Source organism: Marmota flaviventris, chromosome 1, assembly GCF_047511675.1.
Source record: "Marmota flaviventris isolate mMarFla1 chromosome 1, mMarFla1.hap1, whole genome shotgun sequence".
Lineage (NCBI taxonomy): Eukaryota > Metazoa > Chordata > Mammalia > Rodentia > Sciuridae > Marmota > Marmota flaviventris.
The window spans coordinates 96,602,574-96,615,000 of NC_092498.1; the positions used below are offsets into that span (position 1 = coordinate 96,602,574).

General features: G+C 37.4%; 1 protein-coding gene across 2 annotated transcripts in view; it reads right to left on the bottom strand.

Moving 5' to 3' along the window:
- Amph (amphiphysin) overlaps nucleotides 1–12,427 on the bottom strand; it is a 213,050-nt gene that overhangs the window by 64,208 nt on the left and 136,415 nt on the right. For both annotated transcript variants that reach the window (XM_027939668.2, XM_027939671.2), the window contains exons 6-8: nucleotides 10,873–10,980; nucleotides 9,331–9,416; nucleotides 319–394 (exon numbers count right to left, since the gene is read on the bottom strand). In XM_027939668.2, the coding sequence (XP_027795469.1) occupies nucleotides 319–394; nucleotides 9,331–9,416; nucleotides 10,873–10,980 (270 nt within the window). The remainder of the gene's footprint in view (nucleotides 1–318; nucleotides 395–9,330; nucleotides 9,417–10,872; nucleotides 10,981–12,427) is intronic.

Sequence of the window (12,427 nt, forward strand, 5' to 3'; positions counted from 1 at the left end):
CCATTTAAACTTATTCTATTAGAAATAGTCACATAACTACCCTGTTGAGCTAAGAAAATATCAGTCAAGAACAGAACTGCTCTCTGAATATATTGAGACCCTTTTTTCATCATCTTAAAGTAGCACTTGACATTCCAACTTCATAAGCTCACCGAAAAGGAAAAAGAGACTGTGAGGCTGTAATAAAATCTTCAAAAGTGTAAAGAACTATGTGGTCACTACAAACAACTGCAAACATTACAGAGTAATAACACACTGCCACAAGAAACCCTTCCTTTACTTTGCATTCCATTTGTAAAAATAATTATCATTACTCACCACTGCAATTTCTTTGTGAAACTTGGCCTCAAGGCTGGAGACATTTTTGAAAGTATTAACATAAAATCCAACTCGTCTACCATGTGGAAATACAAAGAGAGATAAGAGAAGGAGAGAGTAGTTAGCAAAAATCATATTTACAATGGCAATGAAACATATGAAAACCAGGTGTTCTTATTTTGAGTAACACTGGATGAAATAAAAATACTTAATGCATTCCCAACCTTACCTCATCTGTTAATAAACAAAAAACCATTTTTGGTACCCAGCATGGCCTCCTCTGAAGTTCAGTTACAACCTCAGGACAGTGGCTTTCAAACTTCAGTGTGCATCAGAAACACTTGGAGCATTTGCTTCTGATTCAACAGCGGGTGGAGACTGAGAATGTCCACTTCCAACAAATTTCTAGGAGATGCTGATGTCTCTGATACAGAGACAACACTTTTGGACCACCATCCTGAGAATTTGTTTGTATTTGAGGCATAAGTCTTGACAATATCAAGATCAAGGTTATTTTTTTATTTTTATAAAACATAATAGTTTTAGAATGCATTGTACTCCATGTATGTATAATATGACAAAATATACTCTATTAGCAGGGCACAGTGGTGCACACCTATAATGCCAGTGGCTCAGGAGGCTGAGGCAGAAGAATCACGAGTTCAATGGTAAGGTACTAAGCAACTCAGTGAAACCCTGTCTCTAAATAAAATACAAAATAGGGCTGGAGATGTGGCTCAGTGGTCAAGTGCCCCTGAGTTCAATCCCTGGTAGCAAAAACAAAACAAAACACTCTACTGTCATATATATCTAAAAACAATAAATTAAAAAGATTTAATGGTCTAATATCAGTATTATATATTTGTACTCCCAACTCTGTGTAATGGGAAATAACAAAACCCATAAATTAATCCTAATTGTTCAGCAAAAGTAAGAGCATACTATTATTGAACAAATAAAATCATAAGCTGCATATCAGCAATGTTTCAAATGTGTTTATGACGGAAAACCATTGGGGGAATATCCTGGAACATAAGCAAAGTCCCCTGGTTCTCATTTTTAGGACCCTAACAGTAAGTGTATCAGCCAGATGTGGATTCAGCCCCATTTCCCCAGGATACCCCTGTCTCTAAATAAGGAATCTTTGGACTCTATGTTAATTAACTCAATCCTACTGAATACATCTGACAAAATTAATACTTTAATTAATGTACATTTTTGTTTCAATGACATTCTTAATATGAACCCCAATAGCCTTACTATTTAATTAGATTCTAAATCTCAATCCTGAATTAGTAAGGACTTTGGTACCAAATTCATAGGTAGATCTAATAGTGGACCAAGTTATATTGAAAGATTTTATAATGTAGCTGGGTAATAAAATGTGCCTATATACAGTAGGCACCCATCTTATATAGATAATGAGATAAAAGGACAGAAAATAATGAAACTCTTGTGATTGAGTCACACCTTGCTGTGAGTAGGATGTCCATAAGCTGAGGAGGATAAAGGCTCCCTCCTTATCAGAGCCAAGAGAAACAGTTGCCACCTAGGTAATTTTATATGCTGCCTCACTTAATTTTCCTAACTATGTCCTAAGGCAGTGATCACCATTGACCAGGAAAACTAAGGCAAAGAAAGAATAAATGGTCAAAGTCATATCATTAATATGTGAGGAATGAGTATTTGAAAACAAAAGGAAGAAAATGCAATAGAAAAAAAAAAACATGGACAGCTTGAAAGAAATGCTGTTTAGCAAGGATTTTGATATTCCACCAAATCCTGTGCTTAAATTACATTGTTTACGATTTTAAACAAAATAAAAGCTTGAAGTTCAACTTAGACATTCAGAAACTAATTAATAATTGGGTGGTAAATCCATCCCACCAAAAGAATTTCTTCTTTTGTGACTAATACTGTACCTTAAATTCCTACTTAATCTTAGTTTCTTATACCCACAATCATTGTGTGACCCTGATTTCATATTTTTCTTTTAACTTATTTCAAATCACAGACTTAATCATATATATGTGACTATATACAGTTGGCTGTCTATATCCATGGATTCTGCAACCTCTGATTGAACCACAGATTAAAAATATTACAAAATCCACTTGCACTGAATATATACAGATGATTCTTTGTTCCCTAAAAAATATAGCATAGCAAATATATATATATACACATTTATATATGTATATATATAGTAATTGTATTAGGAATCATACATAATCTAGAGATGATTTAACATATATGGGAGGAAATATGTAGGTTATATACAAACAATGCCATTTTATATAACATACTTGAGCATACGTGGATTTTCATATCTGCAGAGGGTCCTGGAACCTGTTCCCCACAGATACCAAACACAACTATAGATATTTACATACATGTATATATAAATGCATATAGGCATATATTAATAAGGAAAATACTGGCACAGTGTGTTCAGGAAATAGTTAAGTACTCAGAAATGTCAGACCAGAGGTGGAGAATGACAGTCTAGTAAGGTAGAAGGTTCTTTAGGGTAGGGGCCCTTGCCAACCCACAAAGCATGTTTATTTACAGGCATGGGCAGTGCTTAGACATGTTTCAGACACTTTTTTTTTTTTTTTGGTACTAGGGAGTGAGTCAAGTGGTGCTACAACTAAGCCACAAGCCACATCCCCAGCTCGTTGTTTTTTTTTGTTGTTGTTGTTTGTTTGTTTGTTTGTAGAGACAGAGTGTCACTAAGTTACTTAGAGCCTTGCTAAGTTGCTGAAGCTGGCTTAGAACTTGCAATCTTCCTGCCTCAGCCTCTAAAGCTGCTAGGATTACAGACATGCACCACCACGTCTGGCCAACATGTTTCAGATAGAGGAAAGAAGAGGGATTGTACCTGGATTTGAGGACACTAACCAACATGGCAGTTTGTTGGAAAACTGAGCAAAGAGTACTCATTGTACTCTTGCCAAGAAATCTTCCTGGGGCACTTTGAGTTGATAATCTGTGACCCAGCCTAGAACTCCAATCAACTAAGACTATGTTCTTGACACCTTTCCCCCTTCAATCCCTCATCAAAGGACTTATCAAGCTCTGGGAGCATGTACAGTGGTAGGCTTCATGAACTTACAGTATAGTTGGTGAAGCACCCAGAGGGGCTTATTAATGGACATACACTCTTTTCACACAATAGGAATATATTGAAAGAGAAATACAGAAATTACAAAACCATACATGAGGGTTAAGTACCCCAAATATTCATGTCCCACTATATGTCAAAAATAAGTGGATATAACAAACAGCTAAAGAAACCAAGAGGAGAGGGAGTAACAGGCCCTGTGCCAGCTGCAAACATCTGCTGCAGAGGTCAAATAGGCTGCCCAAAAGGATAGGTTGGATTTAAGTAAAAGGTTAAGTACAGATGGGAGAGAAAATATTGTTGATAGAAAGTTGATAGAAACTACAGTTGTTTCTTTTTATTGTGATAAACAAAGCCCTGATGAATACCTATGATTTAAACTTTGTGCACAATTTTATAATTTTATTGGAATATGTTTCTTGCATGTACATTCTGGTGAAATAAATGGACAACAGAATTTTGATCTGTCAAACTGTTCCCACCAGGCTGGGCCATTTATACACCCTCGACTTTGAATATGACCTTATATATAAGGTACCCAATGGTATGCAATCTTTATAAATTTGTTACCTAAAAGTTGACATCTCACCAGCTTTTGTACTTATATTCCTATAATTAAGAATAACACTTTTTTATCTATTGACCATTAATTTTTCTCCTTTTGTGAATCCCCAATTCATATTTCTAGCTTTTTAATCATTCTCAAGGACTTTTCTATTAAGTGTTGGAATGTGGATACATTTAGCAAAATATAAATCCGATTCCTCTATGCTTAAATTTTGTTTCCTAATATACAGCATAACTTATGTTGTTTTATCAATTATTATTTAGAAAATTAATTGGTACAACAACAGAAATGCTTTATTTAAAATAACTAAACTAGTATCTATGTTTTTCTAATACAGTGTTTCTTTGTAGAATTTAGAAGTTAACTAGTATGATTTATTTATATTTATATTCAATATTTGTGAAGCAATTTATCATATAGTGATTTTCTCTAATTTATGAAATCAGAGACTCTCTCAAAATAGGGATTGTTTTTGATTAGGTCATTAACATGGCCCCAGCACCTAATAGAGCACCTGGTACTTAGTAGTGAATAATCCACAGATGAATGGGTGGATGGATGAATGAATGAATGAATGAATGAAAAATCCAAGGAATAATAAACTTGGCATCTGTTTCACTGAAACTTCTGGTTTACAAAAGACTAGTGTCACCAGCAGTGAAATATACATACACAAGAGTACCAGACTCTGGATTTCGATATTACCTGCTTGAAAGACTTATTTCATAAGTTCTTCATCAACAAGGGACTGAGACACTACCAGGTCCACAAAGGACTTCTCTGTGGCATCACTGGGCCCTTTGTGATTAGCTGTCAAAATTGACTTGATTTCTTTATTAGATATTTCCTTTTCCTTGGATCCAGTGGGAAAATTTGACAGCTGAGCTTATCACAGCCTCAGTTTTCAAGCCAGAACACTCTCCCTCTACAATGCCCAAAGAGAAACCATCCTTTCCCAGAGGTGGATATCAGGGCTTCCTTGGGACCCCCTCAATGGAAGGAGCCTTCTCTGCTCTCCCATTTACCATGGAGATGGAGTGGGAGGAAGAGGCATTTTCTCCAAACTCTCCTCAAACTCCTGCTGCTGAAATTTATGATCTATGTACTAAACCTCTTCACAGCTCACTGACATCCTCCTAACTCTCCCTCCCAATCCACTCACTGAGCACAAGGGTGTGTGTCATGGATTCCTACTTTCTCCTTCACCCAATCCTAACACTAACACAGCAGATCTCAAAATCCATGTGACTGCTTACCCCAAACACAAGGCCCCAGCTCATGACTTCAACATCCCAAGTACACATCCTGCCATGACCATGGCGCATCCTTGCTTTTGCCATCATTCCCAACTGCTCCACCTCTGAAATGGGGCAATCCAGTGATACACTTACTAACCTAATTTTCTAGCCCATGGGATTCCTCATGCCTTCATTTCCATCCACCTGCTGACCTTTCTGTTAACATTTGTGAAATCAATGCTCATTTTCTTCCAGCTCTAGCCCCTGCTCAGGTCCAACTCCTGCTTTATCAAGCTTTGCCCTGTGGCATAGACCCCAATGCTCTCAGGCTAGTTCTCTCAACACCCTCACTTCTTATCCTTATCCCCTAGTGTCCCACATATATTCAGTACCATCCCACCTCTGCCACTTCCACCACCATCTTCTCAAAATGATAAGAGCTATTTTTCACAGGTTTCCCTTGCCCCATCAAACTCTCAATATCTGCCATCACTAATCCTCCTGTCCATTGTAGTCAAGATTCATTGTCACTGCTTTCTCACTTCCCAAAGTCTCCAATGCCTGTAATTTAGCTCCTGAAACTACATTAGAAATTCATCAGAGGCAACACTGAAACATCTCTAGAAGTTCACCAGAGGTGATATACCTGCTTAATCTTTCTACATATGATATTCTTGGCACTTACTCATTTTAAATATTCTCTCCTTTCTTACCTTTTTATGATACCGCTCTTCAGAACTCCTGGTGCTTCTCTGATTATTTCTTGTTAGGTTTTTCTGCAGTCTCCTCTTCTGCACATCCCTTACACATTGGTACTCTCAAAGTTTCTGTCTTTGACCCTCACCTTGCCACCTTGCCATATGATCTGTCTTACTATCTATCTGATCAACTTTTAGAGCATCATTACCATCTGGACTCCCAATCCTCTTTTTGAGCTCCAGACTTACCTTAATAAATATATGATTTGGACTTCCTAATGATTATTCAAATTCAGCATTTTTCTAAAGCTTCCTTTTCTTTATATATTGCTTTTGTCTTGGAGAGATGCCCTCCTTACCCACTCAAACTATGTACTATGTCACTTTGTATTAAATTAACTTGTTTTATTTTCTGCATTGAACTTATTGCCTGATACATATTGTTTTTTATTTATTTTCTTGGTAACTGCCTTTCTCCATCCTTCAAAGTAAGCTTTAAGAAAACACTTCCAGGGTAGAAACTGTGGTATTTAAAAGAGAATTTGGCACATAATGGATGGTCAGTAAATATCAGAGGAATGAATGACAACTGAATCTGGCCTCTGCCTCTCTCCTGCTTTCTCACCACAAGCCTCTCCTGGATACTCTCACTCTGATTTCATGCTATGTTAAACTAATTAGTGTTCCATGAACCCACAGATATGCTTAAATCCCATGCCTTTATTAATGTTCCTCTTCAATCTAGAATATCCTTTCCACCAAACACTGGCTTTATTCATTTTTTTAAAAAATGTAACAACCATTCTTTTTGGAGTCCTTCTTTCTTTGTAATACTTCTCTTTCATCCCCTATGAATTATAAATTCCTTTAAAACATACAAATCTACTCTAGTATTTTTTTCTTTTGAAACTGAACCCACATTGCCCTCCAACTCATAGTTCATTTCTCTTCTCCTTTACATGCCAAAAATTTTGAAACAGTTTTTCATGCATGGCAATAATGGAGGAGTAAAATAAGAAAAAAGACATGGGACATCCAGAAAGCAGTTATCAAAATGGAAGACATAAATGCTATTTTATCTGTATCTACATTAATGGTAAATGGACTAAGTACACCAATCAAAAGGCAGAGGTTAGGAAAATGGGTAACAGCACACACACACACACACACACACATACACACATACACACACACACCCCAATGATCCAACTGTTCACAAGAGGCATATTTTATATTCAAAGATGCAAATAGGCTGAAAGTAAAAGACTGGAAAAGATGGACCATGCAAAGAGCTATAAAAGGATAGTAGCACTTCACTCCTACCACAACACCATAACAAAAATGTTCTGTCCCCTCAGATACCACAAGGCTATAGTAATATATGCCAAAATAGATTCAATGTAATGTAAAGAGAAAAAATAGACATACAGATAAAATAATTAAGAAATCACACCAATTATAAATACATATACAGTTAAGAATATAGCCCCAAAATACATGAAGCAAAAATAGATAGAATTAAACAGAGAAATAGGCCAAATAATAGTTGGAGACCTTAATGCCTCAGTTTTAGTAATGACTAGAACAACTAGGCAGACTATAAATAAGGAAATGCAGGACTTGAACAATACTGTATCTCAACTGAACCTAGCAGATACATACTGAACATTCCACCCAACATTCTAAAGGGTATGAACACCTTAATGCAAGATTTCAAACATGTTCATTACTGTGTGTCCTATGCATTTCACCATGGAGGCACAGAAGATTTGAAGTGCTAACTTCAATTTTACAGTTGAACAATACAGCTGGGAAAAGAACATAAGTACAATGAAAAATGATAGATTGTTTCCTTTGGTTGTCATTTAATTTTCCAAAGTTAACAGCTTCAAAGATAGCAGGCTGGAGAACCCAGGAATGGCAGTACCAAAAAAGAGAAGTTATGTTGAAAGAATGAATAAATTCAGATGAACAATGAGATAATTGCATATGCTTAACATTGAGTAATGGCTGAACATTGAGGGAGATATTTCCTACAGGCTAGGTTTACAGTAAAGTAGATATAATTTAATGTAGCTATTTCAGTAGTTCAAAAGTTAATACTGTCTTTTATCAGCCAAAATTTGAGAGCATTAAGGATGACCCTGGAAATAGACAAAGTTCAACCAAGATCATCAAAATAACTATGGTTTTGGAGGTTAGGTAGAAAGCTCTACCTAAATAGAATTTTGTCTATAGGAAGATGCTATGGTTTGGATAAGAGGTATCCCAAAAAAGTCCCTGTGTTAATGGAGAAATGTTTGGAGGTGAAATGATTGAATTATGAGAGCAGTAACCTAATCAATCCACTGTAGTCTGAGTGAACTGATTGTGTGGTGACTGTAGGAAGGTGGGGCATCGCTGGAGGAGGGGAATATGCCCTGGAAGGGTTCATCTTCCCTGTGGCCCTTCCCCAAACCCCCTCTCTGCTTCCTAGCTGCCCTGAATGGAGCAGTGTACTTCTGTCCCACATTTGTGCCATGATGTTCTGCCTCACTTGGGCCCAGAGCAATGGACTCAGCTGAGGATGGACTGAACCTCTGGAACAATAGGCCAAAATAAACTTTTCCTCCTCTAAGTCGTTCTTGTTGGATCTTTTGATTACAGTGATGCAAAAAGTGACTGACACATTTTCTTTATGGCAACCATGTGGGGGAAAGCTAGAGGATTTGACTTAAATCAATATGTCATGCAAGCACAATTCTATTTATTAGGGATGGTATCATGAGGGTGCTGATGGAAACCAAGAAACATGAGACCTCACTTCACCCAGCAAATTGTTGGTTCTACTAAAGAGTAGAAAAAATAGAACAAACTATGGAAAAGGCACTTTATGTCATGATAAATGAAGAGCACCAGTAAATAAGAAGAATATTTAGTGCCTGAAACAGAAATGGAATTCATGTTAACAGGTCAGGGCTGAAAGTACAGGGGTTAGCATCAAGCCAGAAGATTAGACAAGCTCTTAGAATAAGGAAGTTCCCTGAATAGCTAAAAGGGAAACATTTAAGCTCCCCTAATGCCTCTAATGGAGATGTGGGTCTTTATCTGAGAAATACATCAAGGTCTAAAACAGTGTCATGCAATATATCAGCAGCTAAACACATCTGGTTGTTCAAATTTTTAAGCAAATTAAAATAAATTTGAGTTGAAATTCAGTTCCTCATTCATACTAGCCATATTCCACGGGCTCAGTAGCCACATGTCTATACTAGACTATGCACGTATAGAACACTTCACTGGATAGTACTGAAGCAGCACAGACAATAAGGACAACATAAGGGATATTTACTGTTCTTGATTTTCTAATAGGGGCAGGTGTAGCATGTTCAGAAACATTTTTACCTTGACCATAATGATGGTAACTCTTCTTGTAAGTCAACATTAAACTCCTCAAACACTTTCTGTGCTTTTTGAAATTCCTCTTCTGCCTAGAAATTATACATAACATGGTTTACATTTAAAAAGAAAAACAAGCCATTTCTATACAGAACAGAATCATTTAGTATAAACTAGGAACAGCCTTATGGCATCCTGGAAAGATTTTGGAAAAAAAGAGACATTTGGCTAAATTCTACACCATTTTTTTAATGAAACATGGAATATTAAGACTCATTAAACAGGAAACTGGATTGATTACAATGGCTACTCCTGAAGTTTCTTTGCAATTTTTCATTTTTTTAAAAAATTGTAGTTTTATTTTTCTACAAAAACTTTTTAACTAAACTACATGTCTAGTAAACAGCTTTGCTCTGGATAGTGGGCATGGATACTCCCCCAAGATAGTCCCAGTCCAGTGAGAAGCCTAAACAATGCAGTGTATTTCCAAGAGGGACTTATTATCCATTATGGGGCATTCTATAGGAAAGGTGGTACAGGGAAGAGAAAACATTACATAGAGAGAAGGTGATATTTTAACTGAATATTAAGAATCAGAATCTGCTAAAGAAGTGGGTCAGGTACACATCACAATACATAAAGGTGGTGGTCCTTTGAATGGTAATCTAGCTTAATGAACATGAGAATTTGTCAGACTCCTTTACCTTTCTGCACCTTAATGTCTGTGGTGGGTATGAAGGAAAGGTGAAGCAGGTGAAGTGTTGAACAGGGTGCCTGGTATCTATGAAGCCTCTGTGAAGACAACTGAAATTATGGCTGCCAAGGAACTGAATGTAGGTTGCATAGGCTCTGCTGAGGGTGTGTGCATGAAAGGAGAAGAGGATGGGGCAAGACTTGAAAGTCAATAAGGACAGGCAGGTAATTTATAACCAATTTGTGAAAGTCTTGCATGCCATACTAAGGGATTTAGAATTTTTCCTACAGGTAATGAGAATCATTAAAAGATATAAGCAGTAGAGAAACATATATAATTATGTAGAAAGACCATTCAGGAAGCTGTCTGTAGGCAGATGAGAAAAGGCAAGACTGGAATCAAAGGCAGTGGTCTATAGTGTCACCTATAGGTGACATCAGTAGCTGCCATCTGTAAATTATAGACATACATGATAAAAGCTACTGAAATGGATTTCTAAAAGAAAAGTAATGTCATGGAAATTTAGCATATGTCTGCATTCTCAATCATGAGCTACATCTGAATATTTCATGCTTGGTTTCCCATCTGAATCTACATTTCAGCATGGATCATAGATCACACCATAGAAAGAAGTGCAGACACACTTTCTTTGATCTTGCGATACTTGCAAGGGGACAAAGTTTATTGGGATCAGAATGTGGGAGTCTGTCTTACCCATATGAACTCTACAATAACATAAAAACTTATTAAACAATAACAAAAAGAAGCCTGTAGCACCATGTTTAAGTTTAAAGCAGAGCTACTACAAGTCATAAGACATGGAGAGTAATATCAACCATGGAATTTATCCCTACCTTAGAGATCCGGCTCTCATCCTTCCTTTTGGAGCTCTGCAGGGCTTCTAGGTGGTGGCGGGCACTGTCATAGTCCACCAGTTTTCTGCTGCGCTTAGCAATGCGATTCTGCCAACAGGAAATACAGCACTGAGAAAAGATACATGGTCATAGTCTCCCTTTGCCAAACACCAAAACACTTTCCTTGTCCAGAGCAGCTGAGGACTCTGAATGGAAATCAAGGTGAGGGGTAATTTCAGTAGATAAAGAACCCTGGAAATCAGACTACAGCCTCCCATGCTTTGTGTGGAGACCATTAGGTAAATTTCTCCCTTCTGATAATAACTAGGTTAGCCGTGAAGAGCTAAAGGCATAGGTTGCTATCAAAGATCCAGAAACTTCCAGAATTGTTAGGAGGAGCAGGTAAATCTTTGCTCCCATTAGCCTCTACTCTAAATCTTAAAATGTTCCCGTTTGAAGAGAGTGGAAAACTATGTTGGATTTGGTGTTATAATCTTAATTACATACATAACATAAAAGAAATTCTATAAAATAGATTTACTTCCTAAGGACTCCTCTTTCCTACAAGCATATCACAATCCTTTATTCATTAAATCACCTGAGCTGATGTGGCACTTTGGAACAGCTGGTGTTCTACACACAGGGGAAACTGCCTTAATGGGCAAGCTTGTTCCCATAGGCTTCCATTGGATGTTATGAGAAAATTGAGGCAAGACACTTCCTTGCACTGCAGGTAAGAATGAGCTGGGTGATCTATGGCTGCTAAGGGATAGGTATAAAAATGCGTCCAAGGACCATTTTCTCTTACCAAGAAAAATCTTTAAGCTGCTAGAGGAGGAAATTCAAAACCTTCCTGCCCACAGGCCAGGTAAAGACCTCTATTTCTAAGGAAGAAGCAGAAAGGCAAAGTCAACCTAGCCAAGAGAGAGGGATAGAAAACCTCTAGCTTTTTGATATAGGCCAATATAATTACTATATGCACAAGAGTAAAAGAAAAATATCTCAACACATAGGGAAGGAGAATAAAACTTCCTGGGCCCAAGTCTTGACTCCTACAATAAACATGGTCTGCTCCACTTGAGGAAGGAAGGGAGACTCCAGCTCAAGACTAACCATGATTACAAGACAAACTGCTTTACTTTGGATTACAGATGGTGCAATCCTGTGATCCCAGAGTCTGGGGCAGCTGAGACAGGAAGTTCACTAAGATAAGGTTAGCCTCAACAATTTAGCAAGACCCTAAGCAACTTAGGGAGACCCTGTCTCAAAATTTAAAATGGCTGTGGAGCCAGCTCAGTGGTTGAGCACCTCTGGGTTCAGTCCCTGGGATAAGGAGAAGGAGAAGGAGAAGGAAAATGGCCAAATGAGCAATAGCTGCCAACCACGGAGAAAGGTCAAGTACAGGAAATATAGTATAAACATATAAGGAAAACTTGACTCCAATAGGGAACAGAACAAAAGCACTGAAAAAAACCCTCCACACCCAAGGACCCAATATATTTGGGTCAGAGAATAAGTAAAAATCAGATTTTGACTCAAGAGTGAAAATGCCATA